General features: G+C 44.1%; 1 protein-coding gene across 3 annotated transcripts in view; it reads left to right on the forward strand.

The window, feature by feature from the left end:
- The window catches only part of EDARADD (EDAR associated via death domain), a gene marked incomplete at its 5' end in the record, with an annotated part of 56,216 nt that overhangs the window by 27,210 nt on the left and 3,622 nt on the right, over nt 1-25,384 (forward strand). For all 3 annotated transcript variants that reach the window (XM_081230597.1, XM_081230598.1, XM_081230599.1), the window contains one exon: nt 15,499-15,544. In XM_081230597.1, coding sequence (XP_081086723.1) covers nt 15,499-15,544 — 46 coding nt within the window. The remainder of the gene's footprint in view (nt 1-15,498; nt 15,545-25,384) is intronic.

Consider the following 25,384-nt stretch of genomic DNA (forward strand, 5'->3'; position numbering starts at 1 on the left):
AATGAACTCCATACAGTAGTTAAATCTCTCATCCAAGTTCAAAGCCTTTCTCTTCACCTCCAACTCAGGCCTGATCTGAAATGTTGAGGCCCGAATGAGGGGCAGGTGACCTTGGTTCTCCTCCCCTTCCCCAGCAGGTGGGAATTCAACACTGCAATTACCTGATACAGGCAAAGCATTCCCAGCTGGATGTTCACCGCTGCCCCCAACAGCTAACCCCAGCTCCTTCTCTCCCAGGCCTCCATCCTGCACCTCTTACCTTGGACAGGGTCCTTTCAAGATGGCGATGGCTCTGGTCCACTCGCAGTGGCAAGCTCACCCCACTGTCCGACCATCAGGAAAGCTCCAGCTGGCTTCTCTCTCCTCATACACACAGGGTAGGGTCTCCCAGTGGCAGAGGGATTGTCACTATGAGTATCTACACATCAACAAGCATCAGGCTAAGGAGTGACAGGCCGTTTCCCCTTCCGGCATGCACCCCCAACAAGTGGTGACCTTGAGGCCCCCTTCACTTGGCTTGGGGGGTGGAGCCAAGAGCTGCCCCTTCCTCCTTGTGGGCAGAGGAAGGAAAGCAGCCTCCGCTCTCACTTCTTCCACTGAGTCCTTCACAGAAATCTCTTCCTCTTCTATGAGCTGAGGGTGGGGCTCATACCACTATGCTTGGCCCTTCTCAGCTGGTCCTTTGGGGTTTACCTGGTACCTCTCCGTGGGGTGTATGCATACCATTGTCCTCAGCTTGGGGCCCCAATTAAAACTCTTAAGACAGTGGGAAAACATCCCATCCCCATCCTGTTATATTCTATGCCATAGAGTTACTTGAGTTTCCCAATTATGGGACTTTGAGGTTGTTTCAACTGTTTTACTGTTCTCAATACTGCTATGGTGGATATCCAAGTGTCAGTCCCCACCATATAAGGCTATATATTTCCTTAGACTACATTTACATCTCCATTTACAGGCTAGACCTAATAGGCCACACTGACAGTTTGTTCTTCCACTAAGCAAGCTGTAAGGACTCAAAGTCAATTCCTAGTCATAAATATGACCAAATTTTAAAAAACATGTTGTCTTATCTATCGAAAGCCTATCAACAGCTAATTGATGTCTTTGAAATTAAACAAACCTTTCAAAGTTCCACATTATATTACCCAGAGTAAATGACGGGCAGGGGACATACATCCAGTTTAAACCACAGAAACTCCAAGCATGCTGGTCCGTTGATAGTATTATACAAAGTATAATATAATAGCCAAGACAGAAAAGTGTCTTTAACAACTGATGCTAAAGTAGCGGCCCAAGATTAATTTTGTATCTTATTTATTCACCAAAGAAACAGAAGCCTTTTATTTCCAAGGACACATATTTTGTATCTCAGGCGCGACTCTCCCCTGTAGCCTTGGCCCTTCACATACCCTCTGGGCTCTCACCTTCCTCCCAGCTCTCCCGCACACCGTCTGTTCTGACAGAGGCCGGAGCCCTGTCTATACTATACCTTATCTCCTGAGCTTGGTGCCTCCTGGTACTAAATCAGCAGGGAGGCTTGGCATTGCTAATCCTGACCATTTAGAAAGTGGGTTTGGGCCCAGATGCTCAAATTGACAACTTGGCATCTTTAGAGCTGAAGGGGACCATCGAAATCATGTTGTTTCACAGAGGGGACCTGAGCCAGTGGTTGAGTGGCTGAGCTGGGACCTGGGGCCTTGTCCATCATCCCTCCACCCCCATCCACCCCCTCATGCCTAGCATTTCTGAATCGGTAGCACTTGGTGTTACCAGTTGCTGCTGGGCCTCTTGCCTGGCCTAAATCTAGGGAGACAGGCTTTTCCACAGTTCTCAGTGCTGTCAGTCTGGCAGACTAGCACTAGGGTAAACACTACTGGAACAAAATTGGTAAATGGAGGGGTTGCTCTTGTCTTTAAAGTGGACTGAGAGGTGGGTGGCACAATCCCGTCCAGCAGCCTCATTGCCTTGGCAGAGACCCTCTGCAAACCCGAAGCAGTTACGTGTGTTTTAAGAACAGGGAATGGACCCCACCAGCACTTGCCGTAGATGGTATCTTCTGTGAATCAGCCCAGCAGGCCCCTACCTGCCCTTCTGGATATGCAGCAATCCTTTCAAGCTCCAGCAAGATCTGTTTGATAGATTGGCAAGTCCTTTTGTTTGTTCTCTAAGGGAAAATCAGATCATTCTGCTTTTAGGAAATACTTGGTAATTCCTTACTTCGCCCCTGATGTGAAGTTTAGAGATGGGGAACCAGATAAAACTAGAGAACTTTGCCCAGAACCTGCACTTGGTATTTTTAAGGGTTTTTTTTTTTTTTTTTTTTTTTTTTTTTTTTTGCGGTACGCGGGCCTCTCACTATTGTGGCCTCTCCCGTTGCGGAGCACAGGCTCTGGACGCGCAGACTCAGCGGCCGTGGCTCACAGGCCCAGCCGCCCCGCGGCATGTGGGATCTTCCCGGACCGGGGCATGAACCCGTGTCCCCTGCATCGGCAGGCGGACTCTCAACCACTGCGCCACCAGGGAAGCCCTAAGGTTTTTTTTTTTAATTGACATATTTTCTCCTGATTATTAATCAGATTTTCCTCCTTCTTTGTATGTTTATTAATTTTTTATTGCATAGCAGACATTGTGAATTTTACATGATTGATCTGGATTTTATTAAGTTCCTTTATTTTATTTTATTTATTTTTTGGCTGTGCCATACAGCTTGCAGGGTCTTAGCTCCCCGACCAGGGATCGAACTCGGGCCCCCTGCAATGGAAGTGCATTAGGACAGCCAGGGAATTTCCTTACACTTGGTATTTTTACCTCTGGTGAGAGGGGACTCCCTTTAGCCTTGCAGTCACCATCTCCCAGTCCAAACAGGCTGCACTTTCCTTAAACAGGCTGTCAGAAGGTTGATTCTTGAGACAGAGCTGTCTGGGCATTTAGAGGAGGGAGAAGGAATTTCAAGGGGTTGGTTTTGCTAGAATGGGAATCACCTGTTCGATGCTATGAATTTCAGTCTCTAATCTCTCTTGCCTTGTGCTCCTTAGTCTCCCTGCTCCCTTTGTGCTTCATTTATGTACCTTCCCATCAGTCTACAGAGTTGACTCTCTCTCCTCTAACACGGTGATGGAAGGTGCTACGTTAGAATCAATGAATAGATGCACTAACCATTAGAAAGTGAAAACTACGTGAATAATACCAGGTGAACTTGACTAGGATCTTTAAGAGCTGTGGATCTTTTCTTTCTGCCTTTTAATACCTTAGACAATTTTGCCTAAAACAGATAATGATCCGATTCTATCTCCCATTTGGTGTTTAACTGCAAGTTGTGTCACCTTACTTTTTCTAGGCTACATTTATTTATTCTGGGTTGTATCTTCCAGTGACCTGCCTGCCTTCTCACTGTGCTCTCCATACATGGAACCGTCACATCTTATCCCTGGGGACAATCCCTCCCACATCGGTGACCTAACCTGGTCTGTTTTTTTTCTTCCTCCCCCTCACTCCCTCTGCCCATAAGTTTAGCTGCTAACAGCCTCCACTCATCAGCCATGTTGGTGATGCTCTTGCTGATTCTGGGTGGAACCTGCCTTGCCCAGCCCTAGGTTAGGTGGACTAGGACCACCTCCTTTCTCTGTTTTTCATTCCTGGAGAAAGTGATGAAATGCAAACTGCTCTTCCCACTACAAATTTGTGCCACCCAACCACAGTCATCATTTCAGGACCTTGAGTCCCTTTTTTCTATAATGAACTTCCCAGAAATGAAATTTTATTTATTTTTTCTTTTTAACATCTTTATTGGAGTATAATTGCTTTACAATGGTGTGTTAGTTTCTGCTGTATAACAAAGTGAATCAGCTATACGTATACATATATCCCCATATCTCCTCCCTCTTGCATCTCCCTCCCACCCTCCCTATCCCACCCCTCTAGGTGGTCGCAAAGCACTAAGCTGATCTCCCTGTGCTTTGCGGCTGCTTTCCACTAGCTATCTGTTTTACATTTGGTAGTGTATATATGTCAGTGCCACTCTCTCTCTTTGTCCCAGCTTACCCTTCCCCCTCCCCGTGTCCTCAAGTCCATTCTCTACATCTGTGTCTTTATTCCTGTCCTGCCCCTAGGTTCTTCAGAACCTTTTTTTTTTCTTTTTTTAGATTCCACATATGTGTGTTAGCATATGGTATTTGTTTTTCTCTTTGACTTACTTCACTCTGTATGACAGACTCTAGGTCCATCCACCTCACTACAAATAACTCAATTTTGTTTCTTTTTATGGCTGAGTAATATTCCATTGTATATATGTGCCACATCTTCCTTATCCATTCATCTGTCGTTGGACACTTAGGTTGCTTCTGTGTCCTGGCTATTGTAAATAGTGCTGCAGTGAACATTGTGGTATATGAGTCTTTTTTTGTGTGTGTGTGGTACGCGGGCCTCTCACTGTTGTGGCCTCTGCCGTTGCGGAGCACAGGCTCTGGATGCGCAGGCTCAGCGGCCATGGCTCATGGGCCCAGCCGCTCCGCGGCACGTGGGATCTTCCCAGACCGGGGCACAAATTGCATGTGCCCTGCATCGGCAGGCGGACTCTCAACCACTGCGCCACCAGGGAAGCCCCATGAGTCTTTTTGAATTATGGTTTTCTCAGGGTATATGCCCAGTAGTGGGATTGCTGGGTCATATGGTAGTTCTATTTTTAGTTTTTTAAGGAACCTCCATACTGTTCTCCATAGTGGCTGTATCAATTTACATTCCCACCAACAGTGAAGTAGGGTTCCCTTTTCTCCACACCCTCACTTGGCATTTACTGTTTCTAGATTTTTTGATGCTGGCCACTTTGACCGGTGTGAGGTGACACCTCACTGTAGTTTTGATTTGCATTTCTCTAATGGTTAGTGATGCTGAGCATCCTTTCATGTGTTTGTTGGCAATCTGTATAGCTTCTTTGGAGAACTGTCTATTTAGGTCTTCTGCCCATTTTCAGATTGGGTTGTTTGTTTGGGGTTTTTTCAGTTAATTAATTAATTAATTTTTGTCTGTGTTGGGTCTTCGTTGCTGTGCAGGACTTTCTCTAGTTGTGGCGAGCAGGGGCTACTCTTTGTTGTGGTGCGTGGGCTTCTCAATGTTGTGGCTTCTCTTGTTGTGGAGCAGGGCTCTGGGGTGTGCAGGCTTCAGTAGTTGTGGCGCACGGTTTAGTTGCTCTGTGGCATGTGGGATCTTCCTGGACCAGGGCTCAAACCCGTGTGTCCTGCATTGGCAGGTGGATTCTTAACTACTGCGCCACCAGGTAAGTCCTGTTTGTTTTTTTGATATTGAGCTGCATGAGCTGCTTGTATATTTTGGAGATTAATCCTTTGTCAGTTGCTTTGTTTGCAAATATGTTCTCCCATTCTGAGGGCTGTCTTTTCATCTTGTTTATGGTTTCCTTTGCTGTGCAAAAGCTTTTAAGTTTCATTAGGTCCCATTTGTTTATTTCTGTTTTTATTTCCATTTCTTTAGGAGGTGGGTCAAAAAGGATCTTGCTGTGATTTATGTCATAGAGTGTTCTGCCTATGTTTTCCTCTAGGAGTTTTATAGTGTCTGGCCTTACATTTAGGTCCTTAATCCATTTTGAGTTTATTTTTGTGTATGGTGTTAAGGAGTGTTCTAATTTCATACTTTTACATGTACCTGTCCAGTTTTCCCAGCACCACTTATTGAAGAGGCTGTCTTTTCTCCACTGTATATTCTTGCCTCCTTTATCAAAGATAAGGTGACCATGTGTGCGTGGGTTTATCTCTGGGCTTTCTATCCTGTTCCATTGATCTATATTTCTGTTTTTGTGCCAGTACCATACTGTCTTGATGACTGTAGCTTGGTAGTATAGTCTGAAGTCAGGGAGCCTGATTCCTCCAGCCCCATTTTTCTTTCTCAAGATTGCTTTGGCTATTTGGGGTCTTTTGTGTTTCCATACAAACTGTGAAATTTTTTGTTCTAGTTCTGTGAAAAATGCCATTGGTAGTTTGATAGGGATTGTGTTGAATCTGTAGATTGCTTTCCAGAAATGAAATTTTAAAAGAAAAATCATAGTACTCTAATTTGATAGAGTCTATTCATGCCTGTGTCTTTGACTTATTTCTACTTTGGGACCAAGTCAAAAGAAAATGTGGTAAGACAGGTACAAGCTAAAGGGCAAAAATGCCTGCTTCCTAACACTTAGTAGTTATTTCCCTGAGAGCAGCGTAAAGAGAAGTTTGTTTATTAATCATTAAATTGCACGGGTCCTTTACTTTATCTGCTCTAATTGACCTAACGGCTTCTATTCTCATTATTGTTCAGTGCCCTGTGGACTATAATGCCTTTGAATTTTACAAGTGGGCTAGAATTTCACTTAAAGTTCCTGTTGGTGTGGGTTTCAGGGTGCAGCTGCCCTTATACATGTTTGAGAGTGTAAATTGATACAACTTTCAGGAAATTATTTGGCAGCCATCTATTACCCATTGATCCAGTGGTCCTGCTTTAAGGACTTGATCTCACAGGCATCACAACAGAGTGTGTTTGAAACAGAGGAGAGTTACGGGTATCTTACGTGCACATAGGTAGGAAGTGGTTGAGTGAATTTTGGTACTTTGACACGTGTAATACTATTAAGCCATTGAAAAGAGGGGAGACCACTGACCTTAAAAGATACTCAGAATATATTGTTAAACAAATAAACCAAGTTGTAGACTAGTATGGTTTGGGGCTAAACAACATCTCTATATAGGTTGCGAGCGTGGCTGTCAGTAAGGACCGAGGAAGCATGTGCCCCAGGTTGTAACCTCTGGGGAGGGAGCTGGGTTGAGAGATTAGGAGAAAAAGATTTTTGTATCTCTTGCTGCTTTTTTGAAAAACAGTATGATTTTGAGTACTTGTTATTTTGTGTGTGTGTGTTTGGTGTTTTCTTCAAAGAAAAGTGATGGGGCTTCCCTGGTGGCACAGTGGTTGAGAGTCCACCTGCCGATGCAGGGGACATGGGTTCGTGCCCCGGTCCAGGAAGATCCCACATGCGGCGGAGTGGCTGGGCCCGTGAGCCATGGCCGCTGAGCCTGCGCATCCAGAGCCTGTGCTCTGCAATGGGAGAGGCCACAACAGTGAGAGGCCTGCGTACCACAAAAAAAAAAAAAAAGTGATGGACTAAATCATCCAGACATTTAGGTGGTATTTTGGCTCAGTAAACTTTTCATATATTGGTCCTTGAAGCCAGGTGGTCTTTCTTCAGCTAGCACACAATTATGCAGCACAGGAAAATCAGAGACTGAAATGAAGAGTTCACGAATGCACTTCCTCATCTCGAACCTTCGATTGGTCTGTGCTTCAGCGTCGCTTTATCCTCCGGCCCAGGATTTGTGAATGACAGAAATATAGGCAGAAACATAGGCCATAATCTCCTGTAAAATACTTTGTCATATTTCTGAACAATAACCAACTATACTTCACCCCCAAAGGGAAAACCCCTCCCTCTTTCATCTTTGAAACCATAGCCAAGGTATGAAATTACACCTCAGCGTCCCCGCCCTGAAGTCACAGGAACAGCCCACTGCAGTCTTTGACCTTCAGTTCAACTCCAGAAGTAGCAGGTCTCCCTTGTAATTGGATAGAAAACTCGCTGAAGAGAAGAAAGAACTAAATGTATACAAACCCACAGGTTTGCTCTCATCCTAGCAAAGCACCATAACATTCATTTCAAATCCCTATTCTTCCAGATTTAGTTCTTTCATCCTCAGTGAAACTTGCCCTGTTTCTGAGGTCTCACTCGAGTTCCTGCCCACCTTTGTGCTCCCTTGGCACTCGGTCTGTGCCTTTTTCACACGTTATTCCTTGTGGTATCAATGTTTATGTGCATGGTTTTGTCCCATTACTGGATCGTAACCTTGCGGTATCAGGGGTCTGCATTGTTGCCAACACTGAATAGGTGCTTGATGAATGTATCCTGACTGAAACACATTTCTAAAAGCCAGTTGCTGGAATACAGGCAGACCTTGTTTTATTGCTCTTGGCTTTATTGCGCTTTGCAGATATTGTGTTTTTTACAAATTGGGGCAACCCTGCCTCCAGTAAGTCTGTTAGCGCCATTATTCCAACCACATTTGCTCACTTCGTGTCTCTGAGTCACATTTTATAATTCTTGCAATATTTCAGACTTTTTCATTATTATCATATGTGTGATGGTGATCTGGGAGCAGTGATCTTTGACGTTACTACTGCAAAAAGATTATGACTCGCTGAAGTCTCAGATGATGGTTAGCATTTTTTAGCAGTAAAGTATTTTTAAATTAAGGTATGTAGATTGTTTTTTACACAGAATGCAATTGTACACTTAATACTACAGGATGGTGTAAGCATAACTTTTATATGCACTGGGAAACCAAAAAATTCGTGTGACTTGCCTGATTGAGATATTCGCTTTATTGTGGTGGTCTGGAAATAAACCTGCAATATCTCCAGGCTATGCCTGTATACTTTCAAATAAATAGATATGTCCAATTTTCTATATGTATATTATACTTCAGTAAAAAATAAAAATGAAAGTAAACAGTTACTACAATAGTAATTAATTTGCAGGAAAAGAATTGAGTATAGGGCTTCCCTGGTGGCACGGTGGTTAAGAATCCACCTGCCAGTGCAGGGGACATGGGTTCGAGCCCTCGTCTGGGAAGATCCCACATGCCGTGGAGCAGCTGAGCCCATGCACCACAACTACTGAGCCTGCGCTCTAGAGCCCGTGAGCCACAACTACTGAAGCCCACGTGCCTAGAGCCTGTGCTCCACAACAAGAGCAGCCACCACAATGAGAAGCCTGCGCACTGCAATGAAGAGTAGCCCGTGCTCGCCGCAACTAAAAGAAAGCCCACGCGCAGCAATGAAGCAGCCAAAAAACAAGCAAAAAAATATGGAGTATAAATTGCTTAGAAAAACCCAACAGGAGACATAGTCTAGTCCTGATGTTTAGAAGTGGATAATCAGTAAACACATTCAGAAGAGTTACATGGATGTTGGGTCTGTCTTGGGAATTCATAGCATTGAAAGGTGCTTGAGTTGCACTGGCTGAGTGATGGGAGAAGATTTAGAACAGTCTAAATCCTTGCTATATAAGCCCTGTTACTCTGGCACACTCAGGCATTTAAAATCTTATTTTGAAAGCCATTTACTAAAATATTTTCATAAAGCAGAGACATTAAGCTTTAACGTTGGTTGTTCTCCCAAAGCAGCTAGTTAAGTAATTCGGTGTTAAGTCATTTGCAAGGGAGGCATTTCTTCTCAGGCTCTTTGTCTGTCGTGTAGGTTGCTGCCACCAGGTGGGCAGTGATAACTTTGGTCTTCATGGTGGTTTCCAACCAGATTTAGGCTACAGTCAGATTAACCAACCTGTTGAGTGCTTTCCCACTCAGTTATCCTCCCCTTAGTTTGCAAAATTATAAAGATGGGGCTCTTTATTAGTTAGCTAAGCATAGACATTTAAAAAATAAATGTATTTATTTTATTTTTGGCTTCGTTGGGTCTTCGTTGCTGTGCACGGTCTTTCTCTAGTATGCGGTGAGCGGGGGCTACTCTTCGTTGCGGTGCGCGGGTTTCTCATTGTGGTGGCTTCTCTTGTTGCGGAGCACAGGCTCTAGGCCCGCGGGCTTCAGTAGTTGTGGCACACTGGCTCAGTAGTTGTGGCTCGCGGGCTGTAGAGCGCAGGCTCAGTAGTTGTGATTCACGGGCTTAGTTGCTCCGTGGCATGTGGGATCTTTCTGGACCAGGGATCAAACCTGTGTCCCCTGCATTGGCAAGCGGATTCTTAACTGCTGCACCACCAGGGAAGTCCCTAAGCGTAGGCATTTAAAGATGAACCGAACAGTCCAGAAGAGCACGTTTCCCAGAAACCCGGTACCTGGCCCCATCAATCTGGTGCTGGTTAGTACCCTCCCCATCAGTCTGTCAGCATGTTCGGCCCATCACTCCATCCCCCCGTGTGGACGGCACACGGAGTACGTTCATCTCTGAGTTGAGAGCTTTTCCCCAAGTGTCTTCTTGGCCCTGGGGTTGCTAGTGCTCGGAGCCTGGTGTGAAATCACCACGTGCAAGTCTCCACGGGGGACTCTTGTTCAGCACCTGGTTCCTGCAGCTCCCTAAGCAGAAATGGGACCCAACGACCAGGTTATAAACTCACCAAAGTGCAAAATTAGTGTCACCTAGCCAACTTTCTACTCAAAGAATTCTCAGCAGAGGTTAACGAATTTGCCCAAATATAAGGTAATTCCCCCCGTATTCACAATGGAAAGGTTTTACAAAATGGGGGTTTTCTTTAGCCTGCTTGGATATATAAACCATTGGCGTTCAACTTTGTGGTTACCTTCAGATTTCCTAAGGAGATTTTTAAAAATTTGTATGTGGTAAAACAGTGGTCCCCAACCTTTTTGGCACCAGGGAGAGGTTTCGTGGCAGACAGTTTATCCACTGATGAGGGAGGAGGTGGAGGATGGTTCAGGCCATAATGCGAGCAACGGGGAGCCGCAGATGGAGCTTTGCTCACTCGCCCACTGCCCACCTCCTGCTATGTGGACCGGTTCCTAACAGTCCGCAGACCAGTACCGGTCCACGGCCGGGGGTTGGGGACCCGTGTGGTAAGGTACACATGCAGTATTTACCATCTTGACCGTCTTTAGGTATATACAGTTCAGAGGCATTCGGTACATTCACATGGCTGTGCAGCTGTCACCACCACCATCTCCAGAACTTTTTCATCTTCCCAAACTGAAATTCTATCCCCATGAAACACTAACTCCCCATTCCCCCTTGCCCCACTCCCTGGTAATCATTATTTTACGTTCTGTCTCTTTGAATTTGTCTCCTCTAGGTAACGCATATAAATGGAATCATATAGTATTTGTATGTCTGTGACTGGTTTATTTCACTTATCATAATGTCCTAAAGGTGCATTCTTATTGTAGCATGTGTCAGAATTTCCTTCCTTTTTAAGGGTGAATAGTATTCCACATTTTGTTAATCCATTCATCTATTGATGGACATTTAGGTTGTTTCCAAAAACCCAACAGATGGCACTTGAACTTCACTCAGAATTAAAACGAGTCCTCTGAACAGAAATCTCGGAACGGAAAAGCTTTGGAACAGGACCCAATAGGGCCTTGATGAGGACAATTTGAAAGGAAACCAAGAATGACCAAAAAGCAGCTGGGACCCAGCTGAGATCAGATTTGTGAGCTCATGAATGTGTGAGGCTTGTCATTTCTTTTCCCCCGGCAATACTCAGCATTTAGAGCAAGACTGGTGGAGTAGAATCATGCAGAGCTAAGGACTGGCAAGGCCCACAGCTGACGGACACATCTAGGGTGTTTTTAAACGTATCACTAAGCTGGTTGACAGTGACTAGGTGACAGGAGCCAGGTGAGAAGGATGGATTGGGGGTGGAGGTGCCCAACTTGTGACCAAGGAGATGAGGCCAGAGAGCAGCGTGGGAGGGAATGGGGGAGGGGTAAGGACAGCAGCTTGAAGAGCAGCATCCTCCGGTCTGGAGAACCCAGAGCCTGGGCTGTATTTAAGTCTTCCTTCCTCCCTCCCTCCCACTCACTTCCCCTCCCGCAGATCTTCTGTGTTACCTGTCTCAGACGCCTTTTAATCACTACGGGACAGCATGGACAAGACCCTTTGCCTCGTAATCTAGAGTCTAGTGCAGAAGAGATACTGCAAACCTCCCCACCCAGTGTGACGAGCGCCCTGGGGAGTGGCAGGTCCAGGATGCTGTGGGAGCACCCAGGGCCCGTCACCCAGACGGAGAGTTTGGAGAAGCTTCCTAGAGCTGGTGATGTCTAAGCCGAGGCTTCAAAGACAGGAGAAAATGAAGCAGCGCATTGGCTGCCACCACTCTGCTAGAGCTGCTTTCACAAACACTCTTCTCCTCACCAAACCGTATCTTCACATGGCCCTTGGAGCCCTGACCTTTTCTCTCCTCCTGTCTGACCTCCCTCCTCTGCTTTCCTTTCTCATTCCCTCCCTCACCACCAAAAGGTAGGCCGTTGGGTGCTCCTCAAGGCTGTGACCTCACTGCATGCCCTCCACGGCCTCTCTCTCCTCCTGTGACCATGTCAGCATCCATGTCTCTGTCTCCTGCCCCGGCCTCTTCCAAGGACCAGAGACATCCTCAGCTCCTGCCGAGATCTTGTCTCATCCATGTCATCCTCCAAACTCGCTCTTCGTCTCACCTCCGCTCGCTTGCCCACGTCCTGGCTGTATCCCTGCTGTGGCTCTAGCTTTATCCCTTCCTCTCCCAAAGGAGTGGTTTGGGGGCCTCATAATTCTTGCCTTTGAGTCAGTCATGCTTCCCCCCTCTCCCTCAAATGGCCTGGCCGCCCCACTCTCCCTGGGCGCGTGTTCCAGCTCTGATCCTCTACAGCTGCGAGGATGCCCTGCTTCTGGTGAGAGCCCTTCAGTGACTTCCATCTCCTGAGACTGGCTTTCAGGCCTCAGCCCATTTTTCCCACCTCATCTCCCTCCGTCACCCCCTCACTGCCTTTGCTTCAGACAAAACACCCTACAGGGGCCCCATCTGTTGCTGTTTCTTTTTGGGCTTACGTGGACCTCTGGCTAAATGTCCTTTCCTCCCCGTCCCCACTCTCCAGACCCTCATCAAGGCTCATCTCAGATGCCTCTGATTCGAAGAAAGCGCCTCTGGGTGTTTTTGTTGGAAGCAACCTCTGCCCTCTGACTTGATCTCTTTCTCCCTATTGAAGTGCACCATCTTCTGCCTTGTATTTTAGTTACTCGTGTGCGACTCTGTTTCCCCAGCATATCTGAGGGCAGGCCTTGAGGTCAAGGGTTCAGGTCCTTTTATCTTTGTAGGTGGATTCCCCCGAAGGAGCTTGTACCTATTAGCTACTCAGAAAAGAGGTAATGAATGAGGTTTCAGTAAGACCCTAAAAACCACAAAAATCAGTCTTTTCTGATTTCACTCTTACAAAACTAACCTAAAAAGTAGCATAACATAATAATCAGAGCAAGAATAAAGATCACAGATCTAAATTCTGTCCCCATCCACCTTCACAAGTAATTCTGAGTCATGTCGCTCGTCTACATCCGGGTGATGAGTCTGTCCAGACACTGATTTTGGTAACATTTTCTCCAGATGATGAGAAATCAAGTCAGATATGCCATGTAATATGGTCTTTACTTAAAGGACAGTTCATGTTTTAGCAGGACCTCATTAGTACCACAAAAATCTGTCAAGTGTTAACATTTGTGTGTCTCGACACTGAAGGTCCTGTTTTTGCTTCTTCCGCACAAGTTTCCAATTCAGTGAGCAGAACCGTGACTGTGTTGATGGGAGAGCAAGCCTGCCTGGTCCTGCTGGAGCCGCGCAGATGCTAAAAGGCAGGTCTCCACACGACCAGGTGAATAATGAATAGTGGCCTTAACATCTCGGAGCTTCTGGGTTTCACCTTGCAGAAGTAAAAAATTGCAGAGAGAAATTTTTGTTCTTTTAGAAACTGCCCAAACTCTTACAAACTGTATATACATATGGTGAGCAGTTTGCTTTTTGTACTAGTGAAGATAGTGGGAAGGAACAGGACTCAAACAAAAACAGTATTGAGATGAGTTAGGGGACAAAATCTAGCTGGTAAGACATAGGAATACTTCTTTTTTTTTTTTTAAAAAAAAGAAGATGTTGGGGGTAGGAGTTTTTATTCATTAATTGATTAATTTTTGCTGTGTTGCGTCTTCGTTTCTGTACAAGGGCTTTCTCTAGTTGTGGCAAGCGGGGGCCATCTTCATCGTGGCGCACGGGCCTCTCACTATCGCGGCCTCTCTTGTTGCGGAGCACAGGCTTCAGACACGCAGGCTCAGTAGTTGTGGCTCACGGGCCCAGTTGCTCCACGGCATGTGGGATCCTCCCAGACCAGGGCTCAAACCCGCGTCCCTGCACTAGCAGGCAGACTCTCAACCACTGCGCCACCAGGGAAGCACAGGAATACTTCTTGTGTGAAAAAAAATTAGGATTGTAATTAGACCAGTGTCTATGCACTGCCGAGACGTGGGCATTTATGAGCTCCGAGCAAGGAGGAGGGCTTCTTAGGAGATTAACAGGAAGAGACTGTTTAAAATGTTTGATACACCAGGGAGTTAACACATCATTAAGGATGACACTTTCAGAGACCTGGGAATGTGGAGCATCTTAGCGATAAGCGAATCTATCAGCCACCTCAATATACAAATAGGGGATCAGAAGCCAGTGCTGGTGAGTGATGTGCCTGAGGTTATGAGTGCAGCTGGACTTACACCCAGGGCTTTGACCCAACTCTTAGTGCTTCTTCTGCAATACTAGGGATGGAGGGGGTACCGTTAGCTGCTGAGAGATTTTAGCTTTATAAAGATGGAGTTAACATAGACATATACTAGGATCAGTCTCCTCTGCTGACTTCATTGAAAACCCTTACACACACACACACACACACACACGCACGCACGCACACACACACACACACACACACTACAAGAAGATCAGGTAAATCCCTCCAGGTAGTATATCCTGTAACATGGCCTTGGTTGTAAAAATGGAACCTCAGGCAGGCAGAAACACAATTACCTCTCAAGGGAATTGGTCGCTGCTTTTTAAGTTTCTCTTTGCTGCTTTGTAATATGTACTTAAAAAGTGTAATAGATACAGGAAAGAATTATAACCTGGACTGACAAACAACAAGCCCAACAAAAAGTAAACAGGAAATAAAATAAGGGAAATAGTCCATAATGTGAAATTTAAAAAAAAAACAGTAGCATGTTGTTATGTGCACTTATACTTTTTTAAAAAATAAGGACAGTAATTCATTTAACAAACATTTGTTGAGTGTCTCCTGTGTGCTGGGCATTGTTCTGGCCACGGAGGATCCAGCATGGAGAGCAAACAGGCAAGGGCCCCTGCCCTCCAGGAGCTTATATTCTAGGGAGAGACACATCATTCACTACCCATTTTTAAAATGTTTTTATTGGAGTATGGTTGATTTACAATGTTGTATTAGTTTCAAGTGTACAGCAAAGTGAATCTGTTATACATATATCCACTCTTTTAAAGATTCTTTTCCCATACAGGTAATTACAGAGTATTGAGTAGAGTTCCTCGTGCTATACAGTAGGTCCTTATTAGTTATCTATTTTATATATAGTAGTGTGTACATGTCAATCCTAATCTCCTAATTTATCCCTCCCACTGCTTTCCCCCCCGGTAAACATAAGTTTGTTTTCTACATCGGTGACTCTATTTCTGTTTTGTAAATAACTTCATTTGTACCATTTTTTTAGATTCCACGTATAAGCGATACCATATGATGTTTGTCTTTCTCTGTCTGCCTTACTACCCATTAAAATACCATTTCTAAGATCCATCCTCCTTCCCCCACCCACAGCTTTTGGTGGAAATTTAACTAAATTGGAAAATTGATAACATCTCTAATCATGTATGGGTATGGTTTTAACGAAGATTGCTTTTTGTTTTTTAAGGGAGAAGAAAATGGCTTTCCAGACAGTACTGGAGATCCCCTTTCAGGTAAATGATTGACTCTAAAGGTATCTGGGCTTCAGTGATAGCTAGTGTGGCTAAATTCAAGGTCATTTGAGATGTTTATCATTAACCTTCAAAATCTGTATTACACACTAGAGAAACTTCCCAACCACACACCACAGTGAAGTGCAAAGAAATCTTACAGGATTTCACAAAAGGCTTCAGAGAGTATTTTCTCTGTGTTAACCCTCCTTCGCTTGGGGTGGGGGGGTATAGCAGGCTTCTCAAGTGGACGGGTTTAGGATCAGGTGAGGGTCGAATTGACCCTCCCTCCCTCTGAGTTCTGGGAGCCCAGTGTTGGCAGAGAACTTTGCCAGGTGGAAGCGAATAATGGGATGTAGGCAAACTGAGTCAGCGTGGGAAGGGCTGCTCAGCCGCCTGCTGCCCGCTTCCCTCCTCTGGCACTTAGGGAGCCAAAGGGGCCCCTCCTGACGTTAGACCATGTGCTGGTGCTCACCATTTTCTGCTTCTAGTGTGTTTAACCAAGAAACATTTAAAGTTTGTCTCCCCTGCCTCATCCCCCGCTGCCTTTTGTATTCTTTATTGTAAGATAGAAACTTTGGCAGTGTTTAGATTCCTCATTAATTAATCATGGGGAAAATATGGAGTGAGCATTAAAATAAGCTACCAAAATAATAATTAGGAAAAAAAAAAACCTCACCAACATTTTAAAATATCTTTCAAAACACATATTGAATGGCCCTATTCATCAGGGGTTGGTTTGTTTCTTTTTTAAGGAAGGGTTGGTGACTCATAAAAGCCTTAGGATAATCTGTCATCAATCCCAGGCTGTGCCCAAGTAACAATGCTGAAAATCAGAACTTGTGGTGCATAATCAATTTTTTTTCCTTAGAAATATGATGTTGGCAGTAATTTTATCTCTGGGTGGTGAGATTCCATGTGGTTTTTTGTCATGCAACAGATTTTTATTTCTTAAAGACCCACTGTGTGGCAGGCTCTCTAAGGAGGCCAAATGGCAAAGGTATAGTTCTGGAAGACAGAATTTGGGATTCTAGTTCCAGTTTAGCTACTGTCCTTCTGTGATTAGAGAAATCCAGGAGAAACTGGGCCAGGAGAACTTCCAGTGGCGCTTACCTACCAGGTTTCATGGGACGGGCCCAATGTCTGGGGTCCCATCCAGGCACCCAGTGGAACTCACCTTCTTTGGACCAGAATCCACCCCTACTAGAGGCTAAGGCCACAGGCTAATAATTTTCCCTCTTCCACAAATACTGCAGCAGACACAGGCTCAAATTAGAAGCACCTAGCTGAGTGAGGTGGAGGAGGGGAAAGCATCTTTGCATACAGGCAGAGGCAATTTTAATAATCTTTTCACTATCCTATATTTAAAAAATTTCTAACATGAGTGGGTATCAGAAAAATCTACCCCCAGAACTTTAATCTGTATATACAAATGTATATATAACAAATGATCCAGTGTAGGCAAATACATACAATATGTGGTAAAATAACCAAGGAAATCTCTTAAAGGCTAACTGTGATGGGCCTGGGTGATGAGAACATGAAATTTTTTTCCATATGCTCACCTGAGTTTTTAGATTTTCTGTGACAAGCACATATTTCTTTTCTAATTAAAAAAAATCTACATTTAAACTTTTTAAAGACTAACACCCTGTACTCTAATGTGAAACGTCAGCTAAAATGAGAATGAATCAAGTAAGTTGCTTAGGAATATCTATAAACCGTTCAAAGACTCTTATGAGTTAAGGTCATTAATAATCAAATTTCAGGTTGTCTCTAAAAATTTTTACCTGTGTCAAAATGACATGGAAGGGGCTTCCCTGGTGGCGCAGTGGTTGGGAGTCCGCCTGCCGATGCAGGGGACGCAGGTTCGTGCCCCAGTCTGGGAGGATCCCATGTGCCACGGAGCGGCTGGGCCCGTGGGCCATGGCCGCTGGGCCTGCGTGTCCAGAGACTGTGCTCCGCGGCGGGAGAGGCCACAGCAGTGAGAGCCCCGTGTACCGCAAAAAAAAAAAAAAAAAAAAAAGACATGGAAGATTTTCAAAGAGAATAAACTTTTCACAGTGATAGCAGGTAGTATTACTGAGAGAAATTGTACTGCTGAAGTCAACAGCTGTACCACCCAGCACGATGCTTTGGCCAGAGGAGTGTACAGGTGTTTGGTTGGGTTTGGGGTTTTTTTCCCATAAACAAGCAAATGAGAGACATTGACTTATTGGCTTTGCTCTTGGAAAAAAGGGCAAAAGCAGATCCCTATATTTCTTCTTTGAATGAGGGTTGCCACCTAAGTAAGATTTATCTTATTGTTTTACTTACACTAATTTAGCATTTGCCATGTACCAGGCCCCCTTCAAGCACTTTTAGAGATATACTCAGAAAAAAAAGCGTTCATGACAACTCTGTGGGTCCAGTTATTTTCTTCACCAGGTGGATGCAACAGAAGTAGCCCTGGGTTCCGTGGCTGGTGCCCATCACATAGGTCCTAAGTGGGAGTCAAGCCCCAGGCCAGACCCAACACTCCCATCCCCACCAGACCAGGCTGCCTCTCTATTGGTCAGACGCATCGCCTGTGTAGCACACATGTTGAATACCTGAGTGTCACACATGGAGGTGAAGGTCAGGCTTCCAGCTCAGAGTCTCCCTCTGGAACAAAGCCAAGGTCCACCCCGACTCCCACAGAGTCAGCCTCTGAGCCGCTGAAACACCTTTCCCAGAAGCTTGCTGCTTTCCCCACATCAGGCCCTTGGTCAAGCCTTAACTCAGAGCCTGGCTTTTATTTAATTCTTGCAATTTGAAAACCTTAGTTACCTGCCATCCAGTTTATATCTGGTTAAAATAAGGACTATGGGGAGAACGGAGGGCTCTCGGATAGAAGGAGGGAATTGACCAGAGTGAGAAATGACAGTTTGTAATCAAGGAAAGAATAAGTACAATTCAGAATCAGCTACTACTAGAAAAGCAAAGCCCCCTGGGTGGAACCGTTGAATACAGAAGCAAGCCCTCAGGAGACATTAACATTTTACAATGTTTTCAGGCAATTTTTCAAAGTGAAAACATTTGGGCATTAAAGGAATAAGCCTCAGTTATAAAAACAAACAAACAAAACACACAAAACTCCCAAATAGTAAAGTTAAAAACCTCTTCTTGTTCTCACTTCTGGTGGAGGTATTTATCACCTGGACCATGACCCGCCTCCCCATCTATTCTCCACAGTTACCTGTTTTTCAAGACTGACTTTTCTGACGACTTTGTATAATTCAGCAGTTGCCTCATCTAAACCTAGTTTCCCCATAGAAGTGAATGTACAATAGGATTTTCATTTTTTTCAAATTAGGTCCATAAAGTGACACTTACTAAATATGTTTGTGTCACATAATTTCAGAATTTATGTAAAATTCTGTGTTGAATTTTAACCTGGGTCCTTTCTTATGCGTGTTTCTTTTTCTTTAAACGTGCCTTCTACACTCCAGTTTTGTTTGATGACAGAATGCCCTGCGTGGTTTACTAGCCAGGATCCATCCAGTTTGTCAGTTAGCCTCCCCAGGGATGTTAGCAACTTGATGTCTTCTTAAAGGGGTATTTCAGAGAGGGAAAATGAAACCATATTGTTTTTCCCTTTGGTTAAGAGATCAAACACCCACCAAAAGCCCTTGGGTCAGTTTCTTAATAGATAAAAATAATTCTTCATCGTTTTCCAGCTCATATCAAATAACTACCTCTAATGAGTCGTGTGGTATGTGGGCACCCCAGTGATTTCTCAGAGCCATAAACTGGCATTTTAAATATATTTATTTCCAACCCCATTGGACACCACACACAGAAAAAAGAGTGAATTGACACCCTTAACAAACATAACTGCAGAAGTATTTGACTGTAGTTTGACACTTGGTATTTTCCAAATCTCATAATTAATAGACACCTAGGAGAGAGTTATTTTATTTTAGAACCACAATGTTTTGCTGTTTTCAAAGCTGCCAATACAAAATGTTTACTATTTAATTGTTTGAGCTAACTCAAGACCTAGTTATCATGAGGAGCATTATTATAAACGATCTGAGAGCCAGCAGTGGCACTGAGTGCTTTGGAGGAAAACACCCGTGTGGTAATAGCTCTTGAAAAGCCAGGACGTACAAGATAAAACAGCACGTCCCCTGCAGGGAGGTACATTAAGTCAATCTGTGATCCACTGCTGACATCCTGACTGAAGCCATTTTCTAGGCTCAGCCAATCATGACCCTTGTGAATTCTGTCTTGTTCCAATTAACTGTTAATTGACCAGCATTTTATAACCTGCCAGCCTCAAACTTGAGAGTTAGACACTGCATCATTGGACACGAACTGTTTCTTACTTTGCTTTAAATGACATAGACATACCTTGTCGATGAACATGCTTGATTTCTGAACTCTTCTTTAAGGTTTGATGTAAAATGTGTGTGAGAGAGAGGATGAAGAATAGGGGGAGAGGGGCAAAAAAAGCCCCGTAGGAAAATCCATTCTGCTTATGAGCATAGGGAAGTATTATCTATCCACAGACTCCTAATCACCAAGCAGACACAGTATCTTTCAAAGAGAAGTAGCTGTCATTCTAAAATCTACTCTTGGCAGGCCCTTCTGACTGAGAACTTACTCTGTAGATGTCTTTAAGGCAACGGTTTTCAACCCTGACTGCACATTAGAATTGTCAGGAGAGCTTAAAAAAAATTCCCATGTCCTGCCTGCACCCTGGACCAAATAAATAAGGATCTCGTGGGTGGCACCAGACATCAGGATTTTGTAAATCTCTGCAGGAGGGGCAGGGTAAGGGGGGTCAGAGAGTTCCATTTTTTGGCCAAGGTTGAGAACCACTGCTTTAAAAAAGGCTGTTGGTTATGGTTCCTTACCCGCAGCTACTAATTTTTTTTTTTTTTTTTGCGGCACACGGGCCTCTCACTGTTGTGGCCTCTCCCGTTGCGGAGCACAGGCTCCGGATGCGCAGGCTCCGGATGCACAGGCTCAGCGGCCACGGCTTACGGGCCCAGCCGCTCCGTGGCACGTGGGATCTTCCCGGACCGGGGCACGAACCCGTGTCCCCTGCATCAGCAGGCGGACTCTCAACCACTGCATCACCAGGGAAGCCCTACAGCTACTAATTCTTTGTTGCATACTTACCACGCACTAGGATAAGGCTTTAAGGGATGATATCATTTAATCCTCTCAACAACCTAATGAAATAGGTATCGCTCTCGCTGTTCAGAGAGGGAGGCCATGGTGTTAGCAAGCTCAGTAACCTGTCCAAGCTGCACACCCGCACAGCCTCGACTGTATTGACAGTCGGTCGGCACGCCTCTAAAGCTCATGTGGATAACCTCTGTGGTACTCAGTGTACTCTGTCTCCATAGCAACCAGCCATCTTTCTTCTGCCTTGTATATACTCAGCACTAAAAAACTTTCAGTTTGTCTGAAAATGTCTAGATAGCTCTTCATAGGCTGCCCAGAGGTTTCTAATTTGACTGTTTCTCTGTGTCCCATTCTTCATTCATTTGATTTACTCAGCAGACATTATTGAGTGCCTACTATGTGCCTGTAAGGAAGTGGTGACATCAGACATCTACATCCCTTTCCTCTTGGAGTTTATATACTAGTTGGGAGTGACAGACAATAAATACAAATAAGTAATTTCATATGGTGGTAGGTGCCTTGAGGAAAATAAATGAGTACAATGGGTTTTGCCTGCAGGGAAAGGATGCTTCTTTAGCTAAGAATGTGCACCAAGGTCTAAATAATGCAAAGAAGCCAGCCATGTGGAGATCTGAGGAAGGAGGACTCCAGGGGACAGAACTAGTTGGTGCAAAGGTCCTGAGGCGGCATTGAGCTTAGTGTTCTAGGGACAAGTGTGGGCAGTGAGGAGCAGTAGAAAATGTGGTGAGCTAGGAGGTGTCAACAGAGGCCAGATGACATGGGGATTCTTTTTTTTCCAGTCTACTTAAAAAAAAATAAATGTAAAACCTAACATCATTAAATAACATTGACATAAGACTTGACAAAAATGCCTTCACGTCATTTATCTCATTTAATTCATGAGCTGTAGGAATTATTATCATCTCCATGTGATAGATGAGGAATCTAAAGTCCCTGGATGTTAAGTGCCAGCTGGGAAGCTGGAGCACCGGGGTTTGATGGGCCCCATCTGATACACATGCAGAATCGGATGCTTCAGTATTATGTGTGTAAAGGACTCAGTGCAGGGCCGGTTATACGTTAGGCATTTGATAAATGACAGTTACTGTGGTGATGAAAATCGCTGAGAAATTTGGCCCTTTCTCCGCTGATAAATTCTTCCTTAGTTTAAGCCAGTACTCAAACTGAACTTACAGAGGGCAAGTCCTTCCAGGGTTTTGGCCGCTACAATAAGAAGTCATCATAAATTAATGGTGTAATACATTCTTGTTTTGCATCGGTGGAAAATACCCAAGTCAAGTGTCAAAATATGACAAGTGAGGACCCTACTTGTTAGAGAATCTAAGTGAATTTTTATACATAATTAACTTCTCTTTTCTCAATAACACTCTCCTTTCCTTCCCCCAAATCTAGAATCAATCCGTCTTTTTGTGTTTGAAGACCAATTCTGTTCTATTTCCCACCATATCTGATAACTGCCAGCAGACATCAGCAACATTCTCTTCCCTTTACTAGTAATTCTCTCTTCAGGTCCTAAAATTCATCAAACACTAGTAAGAAACCTACCTTGTCTCCTGAGGAGAAAGCACAGTTCTCATTCATTCATTTAACTAAACAGTTTTTGAGTTTCTGCTGTACAGCCACCCTGTGCTTGCTATTGAGAAGCATCAAATAATAATCCCATTTTTCCCCATTTCTGATGAAAACTTCTTTGGTCCTGAGTCTCTCTCTCCACAATTGTTTCTTCCCCAAGGCATGACCCAATCTTTCCTTCCATGTGCACTGTTACATGATAGGTGTTTATAGCAGGGCAGGACAAAATGTATTTCATAGGAAAAGAAACACATTTCTCTGTTTAAGTCCTCAGAGAGCTAATTATAGTTTATGATTCTAAAAGGCAACTTTAAATTCACAACTGTTGGCAGTTTCGGTAGATTCCAGTTCACTAAATGGCTTAGCATTTGTGTCATTGAAAATACAAAAGGAAAACATCAGTAGGCTTTTTGACACATCATATATTTTAAAACAAACTGATAATTTTGTAGTCTATGTAGTTGTTCAAAGAAATAGAAGCTTCTTATATACTAGAAGGCTTAGAGGAGCTTCACAGAACCCTTAATGATGTTTTCATTCTTCTTCTTGACACTAAAGGAGAAAACATTGCCAACCCTGAGTCTTATGGAGGTAATACAAAGCAGACTTTCAGACACTAATACATTTAATTCTGGACTTAGAGGGGTAAATCCTACTTTATTTTTCTGTGACATTTAAAAAATATTTTTAAGTAGCCAAATAAACACAGTAACTATAGAAAATTAGGAACTATCCATTGTTAACATTGTTGTTATATGTACCTCCAGATTTTTTCTGTGCCCATGAATGTGTGCATAACATATACTTTATGTGGATATAAATGACCGTATTATTTTGTTTTTACAAAAACTGAATTATACATACCCTTTGGTAAGCTGCTTTCTTTTCCACTTGACAGAATATTATTTTGACCCTACCTTTAAACTTTTTTTTTTTTTGCGGTACGCGGGCCTCTCACTGTTGTGGCCTCTCTCGTTGCGGAGCATAGGCTCCGAATGTGCAGGCTCAGCGGCCATGGCTCACGGGCCTAGCCGCTCCGCGGCATGTGGGATCTTCCCAGACCGGGGCATGAACCCGTTTCGCCTGCATCGGCAGGCGGACTCTCAACCACTGAGCCACCAGGGAAGCCCCTGACCCTACCTTTAAATAAGGGCAAAGAAAATTGCACAGTTTCCCCCTTTTACTGCAAAACCACCTTCACCATTAGACAGTTCTTTTTTTTTTTAAATAAGTAAACTTCTGTCCCACCATGCAGCTAAAGTCTTATTTCTTTGTATACTGTTATTAATGAAGCTGAAGAATAACTCTCACTATATTACATGTAAATGTAATTCAACATTTTAGAACTGTAAGATGTGGGACATACTGTGGAAGGATATGGATCTGTTCTCAGGGCATTTAAGGTAAATGAGGAAGAAAAACAACAACAAAAACCATACAGAATATCTCACTGCAAGGCAGAGTCAGGAGATGCAAACAAAATGATGGGATTCTGGATGAGACAGCATTCTAGGCAGGAGCTGGGGGATTTCATGAAGGGGTGTATCTGAGGTGGGTTTTTTTAATATATATAAATTTGTTTTATTTATTTATTTTTGGCTGCATTGGGTCTTCGTTGCTGCGTGTGGGCTTTCTCTAGTTGCGGTGAGCGGGGGCTACTCTTTGTGTGGAACGTAGGCTTCTCATCACGGTGGCTTCTCTTGTTGCGGAGCACAGGCTTCTAGGCGCGCGGGATTCAGTAGTTGTGGCTCGCGGGCTCAGTAGTTGTGGCGCACAGGCTTAGTTGCTCCGTGCCATGTGGGATCTTCCAGGACCCGGGTTCAAACCCGTGTCCCCTGCATTGGCAGGCGGATTCTTAACCACTGCGCCACCAGGGAAGCCCTGAGGTGGGTTTTATAGAATGGATGAAGTTCAGTAGCTGAAGGGAAGCCCAGTTAGAGGAAGTTCAGTGAAAGGGAGAGAGAAAGAAGAGAGATAACTGATCAGAGAGAAAATACCAGAAAAGGCATGGAGGAAATCTTTGTTAATTTCCACCTATGCAACTGACAAAGATTTTTTTAAAGTAATATTTGGTGCTGACAAAAGTGAAGTGAGATAAGCACCATCACTATACTCTGTTTGGAGTATAAATTGGTACAGCATTTATTTCTGGAAAGCAATTTAGCGTATATGCATTGATAGCCTAAAAATGCTCATAACTTTTGGCCTAATAATCCCATTACTGGTGAGATGGTTAAAGATGTGCCCCAAATTTTTATATGTAAGGATCTGCATCGAACTGTTCCTCATAGTCATGAAAATATGGGAAAACCCTAAATGTTCAAGTGTATACAAAATTCACAATTGTATATAATTTTTAAATGTTCTACACTGAGCTTATATTAGTTTTCTTCTTTTCTTTTAATTAAACTTTGAAGAAAAGGAAAATACAGGTTGTCTGTTCAGGGAACTGAGTAGTCCCCCTTCTCTGGAGCACAGATTATATTCAAGGAATTCACGGGGAATAGTAAGAGAGGTTTGGAGAGCTTCCAGGGGAGGCTGGGACCCTGGTAACTGGTTGGATAGAGAGAAGAAATCTGTAAGGATGCTGGGGAACTGCAAGTGTAAATAGGGGACTTGAGGTGCTTTGTGTGCATAGCAGGAGAAATTTAAGTACTGTTTCGGGTCCTTTGAGTTGGAGATGTCTTCTGAACATCAAGAGGAGCTTTCCAGTAGTCAGTTCTGGAGCCCAAGTGAGTGGGCAGGGCTGACCATTCATTTATTCACTCACTCATTCAGCCCACGTTGGTTAAGCATTTACTATATGCCGAGGGCTGTACTGGGTCCTGCAGATGCAAAAAGAAAGGGTCTTCTATTCTAGTAGGAGAGTTTTGTAGAGGTTGTTGGGAGTGGAGAAGGTGACCAAAGGGAGAGAGAATGTGGAAGGGGAAAACTTCAGGCTGAGAACAGTGCTAGAGCGCTTCCTTGGAACTCCCAAGGACTCAGCCATGAGACAGGCTAGGATCTTAGCATATCAGGCTGAGAAGAGAAGGGATGTGTCCAGGACATGGTAGGGTATGCCTGGGGATATGGAGCTTGGCTTTCAGAAGGAAC

Source organism: Mesoplodon bidens (genome assembly GCF_964165515.1).
Source record: "Mesoplodon bidens genome assembly, chromosome: 1".
Taxonomy (NCBI): domain Eukaryota; kingdom Metazoa; phylum Chordata; class Mammalia; order Artiodactyla; family Ziphiidae; genus Mesoplodon; species Mesoplodon bidens.